This window comes from Rhincodon typus, chromosome 16, assembly GCF_021869965.1.
Source record: "Rhincodon typus isolate 14 chromosome 16, sRhiTyp1.1, whole genome shotgun sequence".
Lineage (NCBI taxonomy): Eukaryota > Metazoa > Chordata > Chondrichthyes > Orectolobiformes > Rhincodontidae > Rhincodon > Rhincodon typus.
This window is the reverse complement of record NC_063347.1, coordinates 15,693,389-15,714,303: the sequence shown is the minus strand read 5'-3', so window position 1 is coordinate 15,714,303 and position 20,915 is coordinate 15,693,389. Positions and strand designations below refer to the sequence as shown.

Below are 20,915 nucleotides of genomic sequence, written 5' to 3'. Positions count from 1 at the left end.
TTAGCCAGTTTTGTTTCTCTGTCCTGCTACTCCACTGTCATAATTTACAGCAGTGTTCTGAAATAGCATTTTCCATAGTGTTTATCAGGGAATAAAACATTTCCTCCTAAAGATGCAAGCTGGATCTCCTGTTCCAGTGTGTGAGATATCAAAAATAAAGTTGGTGGAGTATTTCACCATGAACTTTATAAGCAGTGGTGTACAGAAAAAAACTTGAATGTTTTTTTCTTTACTATGCGCTCTTTGCTCAGTGGCACTGAGGCCACTTGTAGCACACCGACAGGTGTTTCTCGGCACAGACCAGTATCATTTGTACCTCTCGGTACAGACCAGTATTATTCATGTCTCGGTGGATCAGTGTGCTGTTTGAGTTTAACCCAAAACACTTTGAGAAAAGTCTTCATCTCAATTATTTGTGGCCATTTTTCCAGCTTTTCCCTGTATCAAAGGGTCATCACATGCTGTTGTGCTGGTTTAAACTGTGGCTTCAGCTCAGATTCCATGATAGTAACTATTTTGACGAATTTAGTTTATACATGGATAAACATTCTGAAACATATTAAAATATTTTGATGTTGACTTATTTGAAATCAAGCCCTACTTTTCATTTTTAGTAACTTGAAACCTGCCTGCAGCCGAAACTTAATTTACCTGATTTGAGTTATATTCGATAAAAGTATTACCAGTTGGATATTATGGAATTGATTTTATGTGAACTGACAGCAAATTGGGTTTTTAAAGAAATATGTACAAGAGTAGTGGTTGGGTTGGGAGAATATATAAGAATTTAAGAAAATGACAGGAAGGAACAGCTGGTCAGTCAGTCCTGTCCCACAAATGTGATGGCTGCATATCCTCAGTAGATGGAGCAGTGGCTTGTTTTAGGCCTAATTGGGCTTATAATCAGTATTGACTGGGCTCTAGAGTGGATATTGCATGACTGCTCACACTTAGAAACAAAACAATTTTGTAGACCTTGCATTCCCTGATATTAAATGACACACAAACACTAATAATTGCATGAACAAGACGAAGCACTTTTCTTAAGCGTACAATGGTTTGTTGTTTTCACAGAGCTTTAAAGTATGCTTTTCCTGAGAAAAGAACAGCTCCTGCTCCTGTTCAGAAGCCAATAATCCCTGTTGTAAGTCTCCTTGTCAATTGTGGTGAAGCCAGTTCTCCAAGCCAAGCATTGAACAAATGCAGCAGGCTTAAAGCTGCAACGAACTGTAAAGATTAATCCCCAATTGGCCACATAATGTCGTTACAACAATTGGGTGAATACTCTAAATTCTCTGTTTTTATAGAATGTGGCATACAGACCATGCAGATGAATCTGTTGAATATATATATATTGCAGCTAGATACTCATACATGCTACATTGTATTCAAGTTAATAACAAATCCACATGTTGTAAGGACATAGGCATTCCAAGTTTTGAATAATGACAAACAATGATAATTCTACACGTCATGAGTTATATAGTTTCTTTGTGTTAGACAGAAAGAATTGTTTTAACTGGCTGAAAGATAAGACTTTTTTTTTAAAAAGTAGATTTTATGAAGTAATGATGAACTGATTCAGTTTTCAATTTCAATTTCAATTTTAGAGGTCAAAGATCAAAAGGTAAGACTGAGGAATTTAAGAAGTTCCACCATTTTAATGTCTTGGAAAGTAGAACAGTAATAGAACATCTTAGTGTTGAGTTTGTTCCTTCTTGCCTTTTTTTTTAAATGGGCAGCAATTTGTTTGAACTTGAAGCACACAAGAGGAAGATGTGACGTGCATTCACCAGAATATCAAATAAAAAATGTAAGTGATTGTCATGGATGTTCAGCGTAAGAAAGATCTTTTCTTTCTCCATAAGAAAGCGACAAGAATGGATTCCCCAAGATGAAACTGAAGCTGTTGCTTTGATCACTACTCCAGACTCCCTTGTCCAACTACCAACTCTGTTCCTCTCCTTGGCAACAGTCTGAGACAAGATCAATCTGTTTGCAACCTTGGTATAATACTTGTTCCCTGGCATCTTTCTCACTACATATTTGTGTTATCGCTCAAAATAACTATTCCAACTTCACTAACATCATCTGACTTCATTCCTATCTCAGTTAATCTTCTGCTTAAACATTCATACATTTGTTACCTTTCAACCTGACTATTCCAATACCTTCATGACCAAACTCCCATTATCTTGCCTTCCATGAAATTTGTCATCGCCTGAAGCTCTGCTGGGTTTTTTTATTGTACAAAGTTGCATTCAACTATCACCAGTAGCTGACCTACATTAGGTCCCATTCAAAAAACATTTTTATTTTAAAATAGTTTTTTAATTCCACCTTGGCTTCACTCTTCCTTATCTCCAATCTCCTTCAGCCCCATAATCCTCATAGATATCTGGGCTTATCTGTACCCTCCCTACATCTTTCCTTTCTACGTTGCTTTTGTTCTTCGAGACACTCTTTGAAACCTACCTCTTTGATGAAGCCTTTGTAACCTGACCTAATGAGTACTCTGGGTGGAAGTCCAGTTCACTGAGAGTTGCAGTCACTCAGAGTGTGGCATGTCTTCATTGAACAATAGCACAATGAGAGAGGCAGTGGCTGTTGCTAGTAATGCACCTATCTAAGGTCAAGGATTGCTATGGACAGTCACAGATGAGTGTTTGCAGAAATGGGAGTCATGGGAAAGGGGTTGAAAGTGAGTTTCAGTGACCATCTACCCCCTCCCCTGTTATGTAAGGACCCAAATGGATTTTCTCCTCTGTCCCATAAGTGGGCATCAATTGTCACTTAAGTGTATCAATTAGCAGTAAGGTTGGATAACCAATCATGAGCTTTCCCACCATAGAATGAGGTTTGTGGCTGAAAGGCTGGAAAGCAAGCTCGTCATGGGAGGGCATTAAATGCTGCCAATATTTCATGTGGTTCAGTATCGTGTTTTGTTGAATAATGCATCAGTGAAATACCTTGGGTCGTTTTATTCTGTTAAAGATGCTATATTAATATACATTATGAATGAAATGTTCTTTAGTTTATAGGCAGCTAAGAATTGTTGAAGGGAACAATGTCTCATACACAAGAAGAACTGAACCTCTTTAAAACTAGAAGGACATGGGCATTCTATTTGAGAGCAAATAAGATAATTAAGGCCAAGAATGTCCATAGCTGGAGGATGGAGTGTGTTGTGTTGTATAAGTGTTTTGAAAGGATTAATACTATGGAATGCCCACTATGATCATACCATACCTGGTGGGAGAACAGCTTTGGATATCAACAGAGTAAGATAAGAGATTTGTTTGTAAATTATGCATAAAATTATTTAGTAACAGATCATCCAGATCCTCCTGAGATAGCAAGAACTACAGATGTTGGAGTCAGAGTTAATACAGTGTGAAGCTGGAGGAATACAGCAGGTCAGGCAGCATCAGAGGAGCAGGAAAGTCCTGATGAAGGATGGAAACCTGAACCATCAACTTTCCTGCTCCTCTGATCCTGCCTGACTTGCTGTATTCCTCCAGCTCCATACTGTACTGATTCATCCAGATCCTCCTCCTTGGTCTCTGTTTTTTATATATATATATATTTATATATATCAGTGTAACTTGTACTCAGTTGCTAATATGCAATAACCTATATGCCTCTTCTCACTAGATGAGCAAATAATTTTCTTCTAACGCACCACCCATTCTAAATGAGGATGGTGGCGGTAAATTTAACTCACTTTGAGAAAATAGCATTATGTGATACATGGTCAGTGGTGAGGGTTTCTGATATGACAAAGGCTGGATATATCAAAAGTAAGCAGTGATAGCTGTGGCTTAGATGAAGAGAAATTGAGAAAATATTTTTGAACGGTTTATTGGAGTGAATGCAGTGCGTTATCAGGGAAATTAGAACAGGTTTAACTTGTCTGGCTGGTGACAGTGCTTGGGTTGGTAGTGGAAAGCAAGCTAGTGATCCTTATCACTATTCCCTGACATCTAACCGCAAGGCATTGATGTGATGTTCGGCACCATTTCCAACAATACAAGTATAGCGGAGTTTTTTTTGTCGAGTTGGTCTCTGAAAGACATTATCAGCTTCAATACTCAATACATTCAACACAATTGTTAAAATGTTGGATTAGCGATTGCAGAAATTCGTTCAGTGAGGAATCCTATGGTTAATCCTACGGATAGACCTCTATCAGCACACAGAGCAACTAACAAACAAACTAGCTATGTCCTGAAAAAGTTTATTGGAGTTCTAGTTTTTTTAAAGTCATTTTCTTCCATGAAGTCCTGGAATGATGCTAGGTGGAGCCATCCGTAACTTTGAGCACCTGCTGTTACGTCCATGTGTGACAGTATCAACAAGCTGTTCTGTCATGTGGTAGCTTCTGTATGTACAGACAAAGACCAGCAGAGGTCAGTAGACAGCAATCAGGCTGCAGGAAAATGGGCAATATATATATTGTAAAAAGTTTGTATTTTGGGTCCAGTGACCCTTCTTCAGTTCTGAATGTTAACTCTGATTTCTTTACACAAATGCTGCCAAACTTGCTGAGCTTTTCCAGCAATTTGTTTTTGTTTCTGATTTCCAGCATCTGCAGTTATTTCAGTTTTTATATATTTGAAAAACTTGCCTAGCTCTGAGGCCAATTACAGCACTCGTGGCTGAGAATAGCCAACTCTGCATAAATCAGGAATTGATGGGAACTTTGGATCAGGACCGGCACAACCACTAAGCTGTTGCCTGGAGGAGTAATATTTGGGTGGTGCAAAAAAGTATGAACTATTCATGAAACTGCATGAGTAAAAAGCAGCTTCAGCAGTGGGAATGAAAGATTTAGATCTACTGATCTACATCCACTTGTACTGACACATAGGTTTAGATGCATTTATATTTCTGTCTTTCTGAAAATTTCATATCTATGTAGCAGTTTTGGAAATCTGTATATCTACATGACAATTCTGAAAACATGAAAGGGTGTAATCTATTATAATTTTTGTGTAAATTGTGCACAACATCATTTCGAAACAGTTGCATGAACACCCTGCGAACCACCCTATACATTTTAATGTTCATTTCTTATACACAGCCTGTGAAAAGTCTAAAATAATGATAATGTACAGTCACTATCATAATATTTTGCTTTATCATATGAAATAAATCTAACTATAAATGCTGTTTTTTATCAGAGTAATGTACAATATTGATTTTCAAAAATTAATCCGTGGGTGCGGATGAGGGTAGAGAAGGATGGGCTCACAAGCTAAAAGATTGTGCAGGACCCTTAATGCCTTTGCACCAGCCCTGTTTCGCAGTACATCTATGTAATGCCTTTTAAAAATTAAGCTAAAGTAGCCCTGAATCTCACTCTATTTAAGAATGGTTCTCAAGTCAGCTGCAGGAATATGGTCATTTATTTGAGAGTAAATGTCTGTAGCAGCTTAACTTGGTTATAAGTTGATATTATTGGAAAACTTTTGAATCAGAGAATCCCTACAGTGGCGAAACAAGCCATTCAGCCCAACATGCCCACACTAACTCCCTGAAGAGCATCCCACCCAGACTCACCCCCTACCCTATCTCTTCCCTGCAACCCTCACAGTTAATCCACCTAACCTACACATCCCCGGACACTACAGGGTAATTTAGCATAGCTGATCCACCTAACCTGCACATCTGTGGACTGTGGGAGGAAATCCTTGCAGATACAAGGAGAATGTGCAAACTCCACACAGATAGTTATCCAAGGTTGGAACTGAACCCAGGTCACTGGCACTGTGAGACAGTACTGCCAACCACTGAGCCACTGTGCTGCCAGCTTAGTCCACAGCAGGTCTGGGTTAAATCTATTTGTCTGGAATTTACTGTTTTATTTCTTGTGATTGTACCTTTGCTGGATGTTACTTTAAGGTTACATTTGAAAAATGGCTGCTTTGTGGAGCAAAGGAAAGAAGAGGATGCAAGTTAACAGCAATGACACAGCCTAGAGATTTCAGCTTCAGTTTTTATGATGTTAAAAAATGAATTTGCATTATCTCATTTTAGAAGTATCACGAAACACGATTGAAAAGCATCATGTTGCCATTTGTCTTGGATTTTCTGGGTCAAAGGTAGTGATCTCCATGTGAAGAAGGCCTACAAAAATAAAAGCACAAACCGTTACTTAATGTGCAACAATATCCGTTGAAACAGACTGTTATTTTCCTCACAAATCTAATCTTTGAAAATTGGTGGGTATTTGGACAACCACATTAGCCTTTATATACTTACTTGATATCCTATGACGATATCCCTATTTCTGGCCATGCGCAGGAAAGGTTTAGAACATATACTGCTCCCTTCCTATTGATATGCAGCAAACCAACCCCTTCCTTGCCACTAATAGCTCTCCAGCTATTTCCCAGTTTTATAGTGATCAACTATTCCCAAATTTGGTACAGCACAGGTGAGACCTAAGCCAGTGTACTCTGCCCCCTTTTATTCGTTAAACATGGTAATGTTCCTGTTTTGTATTTCACTATTATGTCAATATGAGATGTAGGGCACACTCAATTGCAACCACCCAAGCTCAAAACAAAACTACGCTTTGTACTTCACATCCATTTCAATAGTGGACACAACTGATCCTGAAGGAACTTGGATCATACCCTCTGACTGGCCATTTCCAAATGTAGGGCTCAATGATAATGACAAGTATTATTCCATTCGGGTGAATGCTCCAAATAGCAAAGACAGATAAGTAGCTTCACTTCCGTCCCCCACAAGATCATGCTCTAATCTCACATCTGATTGTTGTTCTCAAAATTACTCATTCTAAGCAAGTGGCTTAGAGAACTTACGCAGTTCATGTCATAGCATTGGGAGTAAGCTATGAGGAATATTGATGCACAAATATATGTTACAAAGGAAACATTATTGCAGGAGTTCAGTCCAATTATGTGTCAATGCCTTCCCAAATCCAGCGGAAAGCTTTTAGAAATCAGTGCAGCAAAACCAGTGAGATGGTTTGCACAAGAGATGTGTGCATCCTTAAGTTAGGACAGAAACATATATCTTACTTGCACTCTTAATGTCAGAAAGAAACAGCAGAAAGTTTTAGCCATGTTATATATGTTAACTGAAATGATATATTCCCGCAATAAGCTTGTAACAATGTGATCAGAGTTTAAATAAACACCGAAAAAGCAGTGACACTAATCAGTACAAATTCAATTATCCATCTCTACATCTTCTCAGTTTTTCTCATACCTGCACTTTATAGGCAAGGAACAGAAAATTCATTTGGAAGACCATGGATTTTAAATAACCTATGTAATAAAAAAAAGTGACTGGATACATCTTTAAAAGTAATTGCTTTTCAGCCCCATGGGATGAGCTATATGAATCTTTACATGCACTAGGGCATTCAACATACTGGAGAACAAGCAACCCACTATTGAACGAGACTGAGAGAAGCCGTGTTACCTCTAGTCAGGAAAAATCAACTGCTATTTAGCTATGTGGAATAAAATATCAGCAGCTATTTCCATCTGGGATTTCTGCATTGCTAGAGATAAGTTACCAGCGAAGGAATTACATTTTGAGCCCATCATGATAGTGGTAAAATCTGGCCTATCAATTTCAACTTCCATTATCAGATTTTAATACCTGAGATTCTCATGGACAGAATGTTTTTTAAGAAAGAGAAATTACTGATTTAAGATGGTCTCTGTGATCATCTGAACATCTTGAGCATCAAGGAACTAGTGTGAGATAATTAGTCTGAGCCAAAATTAATGTTTCATCAAAAGGCAATAAAACCCAGTCAGATGTGAAGAAACTCTTGTCTCCTATTTTTGATTTACACTGTTCTGGAAGTTTCACAGACTGGGATGAACATCACCTGCAGGTTACATAGCTTGAAAGAACAACAATACTAAATATAGGAATACACAGGTGAACTATATTTCAGGCAAAACAGTTTTTGGGCAGAGAGAAGAAAATGGATTCATAACAGCAGAGCTGAAGCCTTGTCCTCTGTTTCCCTGTGCCTTGACCTCTCCGATGATGATGACTACTGAAATGCAAGTCAGAGAAACACCCATTCACTGAGTTCAAGTATATCTACAAACTTTGCTACTACTGAGGATACAAATCATTATTTGAAGGACTGTTGTGTCAGGTTATGTAACCCAAAACCTAAAGGATTCTGGGACTTTTTAAGCTGCATCTTCTTGATTGTCCTGTTTCTACTAAACACTCCTTTTTTAAACTTTATACTTGTGTTTGTGTATGTACTTTATGTCATGTTTTATTATTTGTCACAGGGTTAGCAAGTAATAAAATTCCTCTCTCACTCAAGAAAACTTGGTAACTGGCTCCTTCACTGTAATCTACTTAATGACATTTTAGTTGTTCTTTAATATACCTGTAAGCTAAAAATCAATAAAAACATTGTTGCAACAGACTGAGAGGGGATCAGGAAGAGGGAAGCCAATTCACACATCCTCACCTGGTCATATCAATCCATGGATTAACTAGCTCTTTCTTACAAAGCTATATAGAATGTGTATTTTGGAAGTATTCTAATGCACAATGCCATGGGAGTACTAAGTAATTTATGCCTATGCCCACACAATAGATAACAGTTCTCCCTGTTGGCATGAAGAGTCAAGTGAGGGTAGATTCTCAACTCACTGGGAGGTTGTGAATATTACAGGAATCATAAACCCGTGCTGCTCTTCCATCCCACGGATGGAAGGCTGGGAACATTACCTCTCCACTCCATTTCAACCATGGACAGTCACTATACTGAGTTCTAAAAAGTAGGAAATGTCCATTACAAAGTGAGATACACTAAATAAAACTTACTTTTCCATTCTTCAATCTTTAGGTCCAGATTTTCAAAGGAATCATCATATGGTTCTGCCACTGGCTCATTAGCTGGATCATGATATTCAGTAAGATATGGATGTGCTAATGCATCACAAGCAGTAATTCTCTCATCGGGGTCTAGGTGCAGCATCTTTTCCAGCAAATCAACCGCTAGAAAGGAAGGGGGAAGAGACAGAAAAGGACAAGTTAATATAGTCTCAAGCTTTAGGACTATACATCCAGGATACACAGATATTGATGCACAAAATCATTCCACACCCATTCCCTTGAACAAAGTGATCAGTACTTTCAACATGAAGATTCCTATTTAGCCTATTTTCACATTGTTCTTTAATTATAACTTGTCTCCTTTTTTAATGAATTTTTGTCACCTGTCTATTCTATTCCTCTTACCTCTATGGAACTACAGTCTCCAAGCTATTTATTGTCCTGAAGAATGTCAATTTATTATAGAGAAAATGGAACTAGCCTTGTGTAATTGCCCCCACTTTAGCAAACCCTTCCCTCACACACCCCCAAATTAATTTAGCCAGTAAATCCAATACCTTGTTTATTCATTGTGGGAAAAACCTGCTGGAAATCTTTCTTCTGTTTTGGTGTGAGCGAGCAAACATAGTTTCTTGCCTGAAAAGATCCAGACATGTTAATTGCAAATAAAGCTTATACAATCAGAAGAACACAACTAAAGAAGGAGTAGATCATACAGTTCATTGCTCTGCTATTCAATACAATCATGGCTGGGATTAATATTTTAATTATTGTTATATGTGGACAATTTCTAACTGTTTACCTATAGCTAGACTAAAATTATTTTTAATAAATAATTATTAGTGTTCCGTACAGAAATCTGGTCTGTGATTTCTATCAATCAGGGTGTGAAGGTCAGGTAAATTGGGAAACTTTTGTACTTTACAAAATCTTTTAAGTTGTGTGATGACTCCAGGAATAGTGGGACTTGATTTCCAGCACACTACCCCAGTGAGTTGTAATACCCTTTCAGGTGAACTTGTTTCTCTTCATCTCGGGCTAAAATGATCGTTCCCTTACCATGGGACTGTTCTCCCATGTTTTAGATGGACCAGTGGAAACAATCTCTCAGCGTTTATCCTATTAAGCCCCTTTGGAAAATTGTATGCTTCAATGAGATCACCTCCCATTCTTCTAAATTCCAGAGAATATAAGTCCCAACCACTCTCTTATCTCAGGTACCAATATCTGGTAAACTATGTCAAATGAAGAAACCCAAAGTTCAGTGAACATTCCACATCTCTGTTACTTTATTAAAAGCAATTCAGGCTTGACTTCACCACGGCTTAGTGAGTAAATTCAGACTGTATTTGAGCCACATTCGCCAGCACATTTCCAATGAAAATCCGTGCTGAGATCTCTGATCTCATAGACCCAGAGACTCAGCACACCATTATGTCTGCACTGGTCAACAAAGCTCTGACTACATTAATCCCACTTTCCAGCTTTTGCCTCACAGCCCTGGAGGCTACCGCAATGCAAGTGAATATCTAAATACTGCTTAAATGTTATAAGAGTTTCTGATGTGGCCACTCTTTCAGGCAGTGGGTTCTAGACTCCCTCCACTCTCTGGGTGAAAAAAATATTCTCAACTTTCCTCTTAAGCTTCCACCTTAAATCTATGCTCCCTAATTATTGACAACTCTACTAATGGAAAAAAGTGCCTTCCTATCCACTCTATCTATGTCCCTCATATTACATACTTATTTCAAGTTCTTTTTCAACTTTTGATTCTCCAAGGAAAACAACCTCAGTCTGTTCAATCATTCCTCTTTGCTCAGACACTCCACAACCCATTGTTCCAAGGTGGCAGCGAAGTAGGACACTCCAGCGGGAGATTGTCCGCTCCATTCATTCCTTTTCTATATTTTTCTCTCTCATGTTCATTGTTTCTCTTTTGTCTTTTTCCTTTGCGCCAGCGGCCCAGAGCATAACGGAGTCAGCCAGTGGCTCAGGGCGACCGAGGATGGTGGCCTGCAGGCCAGGAGCAAAGCAGGGATGACCAGTAGCCTGGAGCGGAGCAGGGGTAGCCGGTGGTCCGAAGCAGAGTGGGAACAGACAGAGACCTGGAGCGAAATGGGGATGATCAATGGGCCTGAAACAAAGATGGCTTCTGGTTGGGAACCAGTTGAACCCAGTCAGACCATGTGGAAGCCCTTATAGGAAGGCTAAAATGTCTTTTTTTTAAGCTATTTCTTATTTTCCTAACTTATACAATGTATATCTCTAATCTGGTGTAACTTTTTTCTTTACTTTCTCCATTTTTTGTATGTCAGATTTTTACCTAAGATGGTGCCACGTGTTGGTGACATTCTGCACTTTTCACTGTACTTCTGTTCTTTTGTAACTTGAGTACACGTGACAATAAACCTGATTATAATTCTAAAAATTCTAAGTATCCTAGCAGATTTCCTCTACATCCTCTCTAATGCATTTGCATGCTTCCTAAATGCAGTGACCAGAACTGCATACAATACTCCAGTTATGGCTTAATCAGCAATTTATACATTTCCAGCATAACCTCCCTCCTCCTGTATTCTATGTCTCAGCCAGTAAGGAAAGCATTCCATATGCTTTCTCAACCACCTTATATACCTGCCCTGCTACCTTCAGGGATCTGTAGAAATGCGCATCAGTGTCCCTTTGATCTTCAGTACTTTCCATGATCCTACCATTTCTAGTATTATTCCTTGTCCTGTTAGCCCAACTCGAGTTAGCCTTACGTCACACTTTTATGAAGTTGAATTCCATTTGTCATTGGTCTGTGCACCTGACAAGCCCCTTGATATCCTCCGAGGAACAGGAAAGTCGATGTTTTGGGTCAGGGCCCTTTATCAGAACCTGACCCAAAACGTCAACTTTCCTGCTCCTCTGATGCTGCCTGACCTGCTGTGTTCCTGCAGCTCCAAACTGTGTTGACTCTGACTCCAGCATCTGCAGTTCTTGCTATCTCTTTGATATCCTCCTGCAATTTATACGTCTCAACTGTGATGACAGCAGGAATCCAATAATAAGGATCAATCCCCAAGAAGGGATCAATTTGCCTGACTTCTTACATTTGGGCACTGTTCAGGAACTGCTGCTGGAGAGGACAAATGCAAAAACCAGCTGGTGAAAGTATCAGCTTATCACTTAATGCCTGTTCAGTCATATAGATTGTTACTCGGTCTTGGCTTATGCTAAATGAATGGTCATTTGACTAAAGTGCACAGTCTGTCAGGAGGTAATGCTGTCAGAAGAGGACATGGAGTGACTAGCAAATGCTTTCAAGTATTAATACAGCATATACAACTGCAGAGAGAAAAATATTCCCAGCATCTTCTGGAAATGTATTCTTATTCTCCAACAAAATTCTACCATGATCTAACAAAAAGTGATCTTTTTCTTTATATTACTTACAGTATTGTGGCTTAGTAATGGTCATCCTGTCTTTGACAAACAGTAGGTTGTGGGTTGAAATCGACACTCAAAAAAGAAGTAAACTCATCTGACACTCCAGGGAACACTTTACTGTTGGAAATACTTTCAGATTAAGTGTGAAACTGAGGTCCCATTCACCTTCTCAGCTGAACGGAGTATACCCATAGTACTTTTTCAAAACAGAGCAGGGGTATTTGTCAATGGAATGGCCAATATTTTGAAAGACGGTTTGTGTAAACTCATACATACCTCTTCACTCTGCATCTTATCCACAAGGGATTGTGGTGGTGTTCCTGTGACATTCATGATCTTCTTCAGTTGATCAAAATCTTCAAGGAAGAGTTAAAAGAATTATCAAAGTAATTGCCATAGAGACTAGAACTTGGGGACACAGGCTATAAATAATGGATGAAAAGAAAAGTGCTGGAGAAACTCAGCAGGTCTGGAAGCGTCTAGAGTCATATAGCACGGAAATAGACACTTCATTCCAACTCACCCATGCCAACCAGATTTCCTAAACTGAACTAGTCCCATGCGCCTGCATTTGGTCTATATTCCTCTAAACCTTTCTTTATCCATGTACCCGCCCAAATGTCTTTTAAATGTTGCAATTATACTCGCCTCTACCACTTCCTCTGGCAACTCATTCCGTATTATATATCATATATGTATATATGGAATCACATCTGTACCTATAGGTACAGAAACAGAATTAATGTTTCAAGTCTGATACGACTCTCCTTCAGAAGTTCTGCATGTGTTTAAATGGGGTCATAAAGTAAAATAAATCTGAGAAAAAAAATAAAATTTTCATGATTCTTTAGAAATTTTTAAAATTTAGACCCACCATTTGCTTTAAATAACAATTAACAGATTATATAACCCACTGCAGTTACAGCGTAGATATAACTAAATTCAGAGCCAGATTGCAAATTGGCATTGGAGTGAAGAGCAGATAGAGTCCTTTGCTTTCGAGTCAGTTCTGGTGCTGATTCCTGATTTACAACTGACAATATTAAAGGCCAGGCAAAGCTAAACATCATTACCTTTCGACTTCACTTCAGAAGTTTCCAATTAAGCCGAAAGTAATTGTTTCACCTTGGAGAGGCAGGGAATAAATAAAATGTGTTCCACCTGAACCTGTTTTTGAGCAAAATGCATTGGTTGTTTCTGAAAACTGCATTCATCCAGCAGCGGATAAAGCTTCTTCCCATTCAAATTAACCGATCAGTTAGTATTCCACTCAAGGATACGGTCAAATCCGGGAAAAATCACTGATCTTGTGACCATCTCAGCCAAGATGCAGCCCACTGACCAAATATCCACTGCACGGGAGGATAAAAGAATAGAAACCAACAGTTAGACAAATACAACAGAAATAACAACAATGTACTTCAAAAAAATAAATAATTGCACTTTTGTTGAATGTGATGAAACACTGGACAAATGCAAGAATTATATTATTGTAAGAACTTTTTCATCCTCCTTCTCCCTTGGCTGCCCATCATGTTTTCCATTCACCCATCACCTCCCTGTGTTCGAGAAAGTAGTAGTATTTTCTGACAATACAACACTATAATTGTACAGAACACAAGCCAAAAGGTGAAGAAGAGAAACGTGAGTCAAGCAGCTTCTCTGAAGAAGCAGAAGACAGTTAGTCAATGTTTTAGATCTCTTCCAGACTTATTCTTTTGAAAACTTACTTCTGTAACCCTAAAGATTTTGACTGTTCTGCTATGGATCCCAGACTTTTCATTTTATTTTTAGATTTCAGAAATCATTATCAGGAAAAGATGAACAGAGAAGGCCTCTTTTCTCTTGAAAAGAGAAGATCCAAAGATGGACCTAAAGCAGTAGACACAGAAAGAACATTTCCACTTCTGGGAAAGACCACATTTAGTTAGTCACCTATAAAGCAGTTGAAGAATTCAGAAGAAATTTCTTCAACCAGAGAGCAATGAGTATGTGGAACTCACTGCCCTATGGATTAATTAAGATCAATAGTTTGGTTGCATTTAAGGGAAAGTATATGAGGGAGAAGGGGAATTGAGGCTCATGATGATAGCATCAGATGAAGAAGGATGGGACAAGACTTGACAGAGCATAGATAGCAACAAGGACTGTTTGGACATGTTTCTTGGCTGTATATTTGGTTATCTGTAGCATTTTGCTTTTTGTCTAAAATGCATGGACTTGGTACCTTGCGGTTGGTTTGTAAATTATTATAGAATAATTGAGAAACTCTTCCACAATTATCAGGAATGCCCTACATTTCCAAGTTCCCATTTTTTCATGAGTGGGCATGAACAGCAGGCAAAATGGCTATTCAGCCTTAGCAACAGGGTCCAAATGTAACTCCATGCAAATGAGTGGGTTTTGAGACAAGTTAGAATTTCAGCAACTGTGTCTCTCATTCTCAACACACATGAGAAGATGGTGGTGGAGTGGCCATGACAGTGGACATGTAATCCAGAGGTCCAGACTTTGGGAGCATAGGTTCAACTTCCACCATAATATCTCATTGAATTTAAGTTCAATTAATAAAATCTGGAATTGAAAGCGAGTTACAATAATGATGCCGTGAAGCTGCAAAACTGTAAACCCATCTGGCTTACTAATGCCCTTTAGCGAAGGAAACTGCCATCCTTATCTAGTCTGGTCTACGTGACTCCAGATCCATAGTAATGTGATTGATTCTTAATTGCCCTCTGCAGCTAATGGCCTAGCATAGCCCTAGGCTCCATGGAAATTAAGAAAAGGCAACAAATGCTAGTCCTGTTAGGAACACCCATAACCCCATGAATGTCCAGGAAACAAAAGCCAACTGAATTAATATTGAATGAATATTGCTATTAATACCACTGGTACCAGCTAAGATCAACTAACTAGCAGTCAAATCCTACATGTGCGTCACAGATCCTGACTGGATAAACTCAGTGAACTATGTGGGCTGCATCATTATACTTTCAGATTACCCTCAAATTCCCACCTGAATAACTGTAGTGCATCCAATTCAGAATGATCTCAGGAGGTCGGTACCAGCGAGTTATAACGTAACCCGTCATTTCTGTCTCAGTCGGACGAGCTAGTCCAAAATCTAAGATCTGAGAGGAAAGTTATTTAGAAAAATGGGTGCTGACCCTTTTTTTTGACAACCACCATAACAATACTTTTCTCACAGCAAATAAAAACAAACATATAGGACAGAACAAAAATACTGAAGCTCAAAGTTCAAAATAACTAATTATTGATGAGTAATACATCAGCTCCCCTCTGTTTCTTGGAATAATAAGTCAATCTAGAATCCTGAGATCATTCTGATCACTTATAACATGTTTAATATAATTAGTGATTCAACAAGGCAGTTGCTGATTCAAGCTCAGGAAAGGATGAAGTTTGTTTAGATTCAGTTACATTCACAGAAGGTATCAATCTGAATAGGGTTCAATCAGTTTGCCACTTAATGCCTTCCACTAGAACTCAGTCTGATTAACTCTAGTCTGACTAACCTCCATTAGTGTTGCATATGGGTCTGGAAGGAACTAAAAGGGTTAATATTTGATTGAATGCAGCAAACATCACCCACTGTGATGATGTCATGATTTAGTGGGTGAGTAAAGCATGATTGTGTGGGAGACAGATCAAAGGCGAGACTCTCCCAACGGTCTTTATAGAAATGTACAGCCTATTCTTATAACCTGTAAATATTTGCAGATATGCAATAATGACATCTTGTTTACTCTACTAGACCCTTCTCACTAGATCAAATGGTGGCAACGCTCATACATGCAAGACTACACAAGCACCTAAAGAACCCACACACTGAGAAGGTATGGATAGCAGTACACACCACAGTGATTTCTTTGAGGACGTGACAAGTTTGGCTTCATGTGCTTCTCTCATTTTAATCACTTCACCACTGGCTGCCTTCCCTTCAGTTCCCTAGGCCCTAAGCTTTGGAATTCTCTCCCTAAACCTCTCTGTTTCTTCACCCAGCATTCCTCCTTTAAGATATACCTTGGTCATCTATCTGAATATCAGTCCTTGTGATTTGGTGTCAAATTTTGTCTGATAATGTACCTGTGAAACATCTTGGAGGCTTTATGATGTTCAAGGCTCTATACAGATGCCAGTTGTTGTTAATTATGTAATATTTGCCCTGTTTCGAAATGTTATTGTGTTACTTAATTGTATATTTAAGTCTCACCAAAATATGATCTTTTGTGTTATAATGTGACAAACATAAATCAAAAATACAAAAAATTAGAAACATATAACTAAGATTTAAATAAAAATGACTTCAGAGATGTTTCTACAATATCTCAACACCAAGAAAATTCAAACATAGGCCAACATGTGTTGCACATCACCAATTTCCATTGAGAAGATGTAACTGCTTAAACCATTACAAGTCCCTGTGGTGTAGGTACACCCACAGGGCTGTTAGGAACGGAGTTCCATGAGTTTGATTATATCAAAAAGCACAAACCTGAATTCTCGAATAAAAGTTCCAAAGAAGAGTCATACTGGACTTGAAACACTACACTCGGTTTCTCTCTCCACAGATATCGCCCCACCTGCTGAGCTTCTCCAGCACTTTCTGTTTCTCCCTGGCCCAGTGTGTGATGTTCTCTCTCAGTTTACGGTCGTATCTCACATGAATACATTGCCCTCCTCAGTTCATGTTTCTCTTCCTCTATTCAATCTCCATCTGTGTTTCTCCATCCCCCTTTGTCAGGACCCAGATATGTTAGGAGCGAACACAGTAGGATTTTATTTAATTTAACTCAGAACTCTTCAGTACCAGCAAAGAAAAGGAATCTTCATCCTATCGATCTGGGCAACAACAACATCAATTTTCATTTTTCTATTCACATAATTTTGTTGCCCATTTTTTGCACAAACAAATGTAATGGAATCTGATAAACATCCCAAAACACTTTCTTAGAGTCATAGAACTGTACAGCATGGAAACAGACCCTTCGGTCTAACTCATCCATGCCAAACAGATATCCTAAATTAATCTAGTCCTATTTGCCAGCTTTTGGCCCATATCCCTCTAAACCCTTTCTACTCATACACCCATCCAGATGCCTTTTAAATGTTGTAATTGAACCAGCCTTCACCACGTCCTCTGGCAGCTCGATCCATACACACAATACCCTCTATGTGAAAAATTTGCCCCTCAGGTCCCCTCTAAATCTTTCCCCTCTTACCTTAAATCTATATTTTCTAGTTTTGCACTCCTCCTCCTGATGAAAAAGGCATTGGTTATTCACCCTATCTATGCCCCTCATGATTTTATAAACCTCTATAAGATCACCCACAAGAAAAAGAAAGCACATACATTAATTATTTTGACAGTTTTGGAAAACAGAGCATTTCTCCCCCTTAAAATTGTATGGTACCACTCACATTTAGTGTTTTCAGTGCTCTCCTGTTTTCTGTGTTCAATTGAATGTGAAATTAGTTTCATTAATTTATACTTACCTTCAGTTCACAGTTCTGGTTCACTGCTAGATTGCTAGGTTTGAGGTCCTGCAAAGAAAGAATAAAAATAACTATCTTTCAGAGCTTCACGCACAGATCGTAGAAAGGAGGCCACTTGTTCCATCATAACCTTGCCAACTGGCAGATTGCCATCCAGCCTAACTATGCTTTCCATCTCTTTGTCTATAGCCTTGTAGATTATGGTGCTTTAAATGCCAATCTAAAGACTTTTAAAACATTGTAAGGATTCCTACCTGGGCCTTCCTTTCAGGCACTGCATCCCAGAACCCACCAATCTGAGTGAAAATGTTTCCTCTCAGATATCTTCCAAAACTCCTGCCTCTAACTTTAAATCTCTCCCTAGGTTGTGGCTCATTCAATCAAGGAAAATAGTGCTGCCTTATTCATTCTATAACACCCCTCATAATTTCATACACAGTATCCCAACATACTGGGAGTTGGTTTAGCTTGTCTGCCTTAGATGCTTGGTTTGCAAAGCAGTGCGATGCCAACAGTGTGGGTTCAATTTCCAACACCAACTAAGGTTACCATGAAGTGCTCTCCTTCTCAAACTCTTTTATTGCCTGAAGTATATTGGTCTTCAGGTTAAATCACCACCAGTTGTCTCTCTCTAATGAGACAGCAGCCCTATGGTGTGGGAGGACAATGGTGACACAACAAGATCAACATATTGCCATCAATTATCTCAGTAGAAGAATCAATATCTTTCATTTGCTAATTTTGGTAAAATTGTTCAAAAAATTCCTTCCCAATTATTGTGGAGGGCGGTAGTCCATTGGTTTTAAAGTCAAACTATGGTTAGGATTTTGACTTGTCTTGGACTGATTCTCAGACTCATTGCTGAGGAATTTCTGTCATTCACTTTTGGGATGAAACCTTAGATTGTCTGGTTGGAAGCTCCTGTCAACTGAAACTGAGATTTGACTATGGATCCTTTGGTCAGAGTTCTCGTAGGTTTGGACTGAGATTTTAGCTGGTATTCCCCAGCTGGAAATGTAAATAGCGAGGCTCTAGATTCACCTTCTTCTATTAGGGATATTCCATTGCTTTCAACCAGGAATGATTAAAAGCCAGAAATGATCCCATCTATTTTGTAAGCAACACCAACTAAACAACAGTGTGGATAGGGATCTCAGGTCTGTAGAAGCCTCAAAGAAAAGAGGCTGGGAACATTTCTTTTCTTACCTTTTAAAAGGGACAATCTGAATAGCATTGAGACAAAGGTATCATTTTACAAGGATTCAAGCAGAGACTGTGCAGTCGACCAATTGAATGAGGTGGAATAATCCCTATAAAAGTAACTTGTATGTTACTGTACTATTACTGATGGTATAAATAGACCATATAGAAGGATAATGTTATCTGTGGTTTATGAGGTGGTCATTATTTCCTGCCAGAAGAAACTGTATTCACCATTCCCCATTATGGATTCCAAGGGGACATTCTGTAAAGGGTTATGAAAAAAAGTGCCTTACCCTGTGCACAATCCCAGCAGAATGGATGTACTGTGGAAAGAAAACAGTCAGAATACTAGTAAATACCAAAGTAAAAGCCTTACTTCTTGACATTGAGATAAAAATATTCCTCTTTTTGAATGAATAATTTGATTCACTTTTAGGATTCAAAATGAAGGTCACTGTATTTTGAGTGGGCATGGGGAACACCAGTGTACTCAGATCTGGAGATGAGTTTTACTAATGCCATTGCATATGAAAAGTGTCCAAATCTTCAGTGAAGATTAAACTTCCACTGAATATGCAGTTGTAGCATAGGCCAAGCACACGTAATGAGGGACTTTTGAAAACTCCAACTCTTGGATTTTTTTTCAGTGGTGATTTGTAAAACGTTAGGAAACGTTAAGAAAAAAGGCTGTGAAATGTGCCATCACTTTGATACTAAATACTAAGTGTGGAGATGTTTGCATTTTGCACTTGTGGTGCTAAACAAATGTTGAAGAGACATAATAATTACAGACTTGTAGTTAACAGAATAATACATTGTGATTATTACACACAGTGTATGATCCATGAACATAAATTGTAAAAGGGATATATTATGTGCAATGATCATGATATCTTATTTGTAACAGATGTTGTAAAATTAGTACACTATATGAAATGAATATCATATACTGTTCAAACACATAGCCAAAAATGAATATACCACACACAATAATCAAAGTATCTGAAATAAAAACAGAACACGTTGGAGAAACTCAGCAGTCTGGCATCATCTGTGGACAGAGAAATCGAGTCCAATATGATTCTTCTTTAGAGCTTGCCTCAGGATTGGCCACATAGATAATGTTTGAGTTTATAAGATGTGTATTCAAAGATATCCTACAGAATTACAGCCATGCGTGTCTCTGTGAGTGTATGGGACACCTGCTTGAGGGAAGTTCTGAAGAGCTATACAGAACTCTCCACCCACAGATCAACGAATACCACTCACGCTTGGACATAGAGCAGTTTTTCCGCCGCCTCCGCCTCCGCCTCCACGCTTACTTCTTTAACCGTGAACCTAACCCTCCCTCTACTGACCCCTTCTCTCGCTTCCAACACACCCCCTCCTCCTGGACACCACCCCAAGGCCTCCTACCCTCCCTCGACCTCTTCATCTCCAACTGCCGTTGAGACATCAATCGCCTCAACCTCTCCACCCCTCTCACCCACTCCAACCTCTCCCCTGCAGAACGTGCAGCCCTCCGCTCCCTCCGCTCCAATCCCAACTTCACCATTAAACCCGTGGACAAGGGAGGTGCAGTTGTAGTGTGGCGCACTGACCTCTACATCGCCGAGGCCAGACGCCAACTCTCCGACACCTCCTCCTACCGCCCCCTTGATCATGACCCCACCCCTGAGCACCAAACCATCATCTCCCAAACCATCCACAACCTCATCACTTCAGGTGACCTCCCATCAACGGCCTCCAACCTCATCGTTCCCCAACCTCGCACTGCCCGCTTCTATCTCCTTCCCAAAATCCACAAACCTGAATGCCCTGGTCGACCCATTGTCTCCGCCTGCTCCTGCCCCACCGAACTGATCTCCAACTATCTAGACTCCATTTTCTCCCCCTTGGTCCAGGAA

The 20,915-nt window shown here is 39.2% G+C and overlaps 1 protein-coding gene across 1 annotated transcript in view; it reads right to left on the bottom strand.

Annotated features, from left to right (window-relative positions):
* Positions 1-5,723: 5,723 nt before the first annotated feature.
* LOC109914201 (mitogen-activated protein kinase 14B-like) overlaps positions 5,724-20,915 on the bottom strand; it is a 38,313-nt gene continuing 23,121 nt past the window's right edge. Inside the window, exons 4-11 of the mRNA XM_048606697.1 lie at positions 19,302-19,518; positions 17,806-17,853; positions 15,305-15,419; positions 13,569-13,640; positions 12,565-12,644; positions 9,414-9,492; positions 8,845-9,018; positions 5,724-6,129 (exon numbers count right to left, since the gene is read on the bottom strand). Coding sequence (XP_048462654.1) covers positions 6,068-6,129; positions 8,845-9,018; positions 9,414-9,492; positions 12,565-12,644; positions 13,569-13,640; positions 15,305-15,419; positions 17,806-17,853; positions 19,302-19,518 — 847 coding nt within the window. The 3' untranslated portion in view covers positions 5,724-6,067. The remainder of the gene's footprint in view (positions 6,130-8,844; positions 9,019-9,413; positions 9,493-12,564; positions 12,645-13,568; positions 13,641-15,304; positions 15,420-17,805; positions 17,854-19,301; positions 19,519-20,915) is intronic.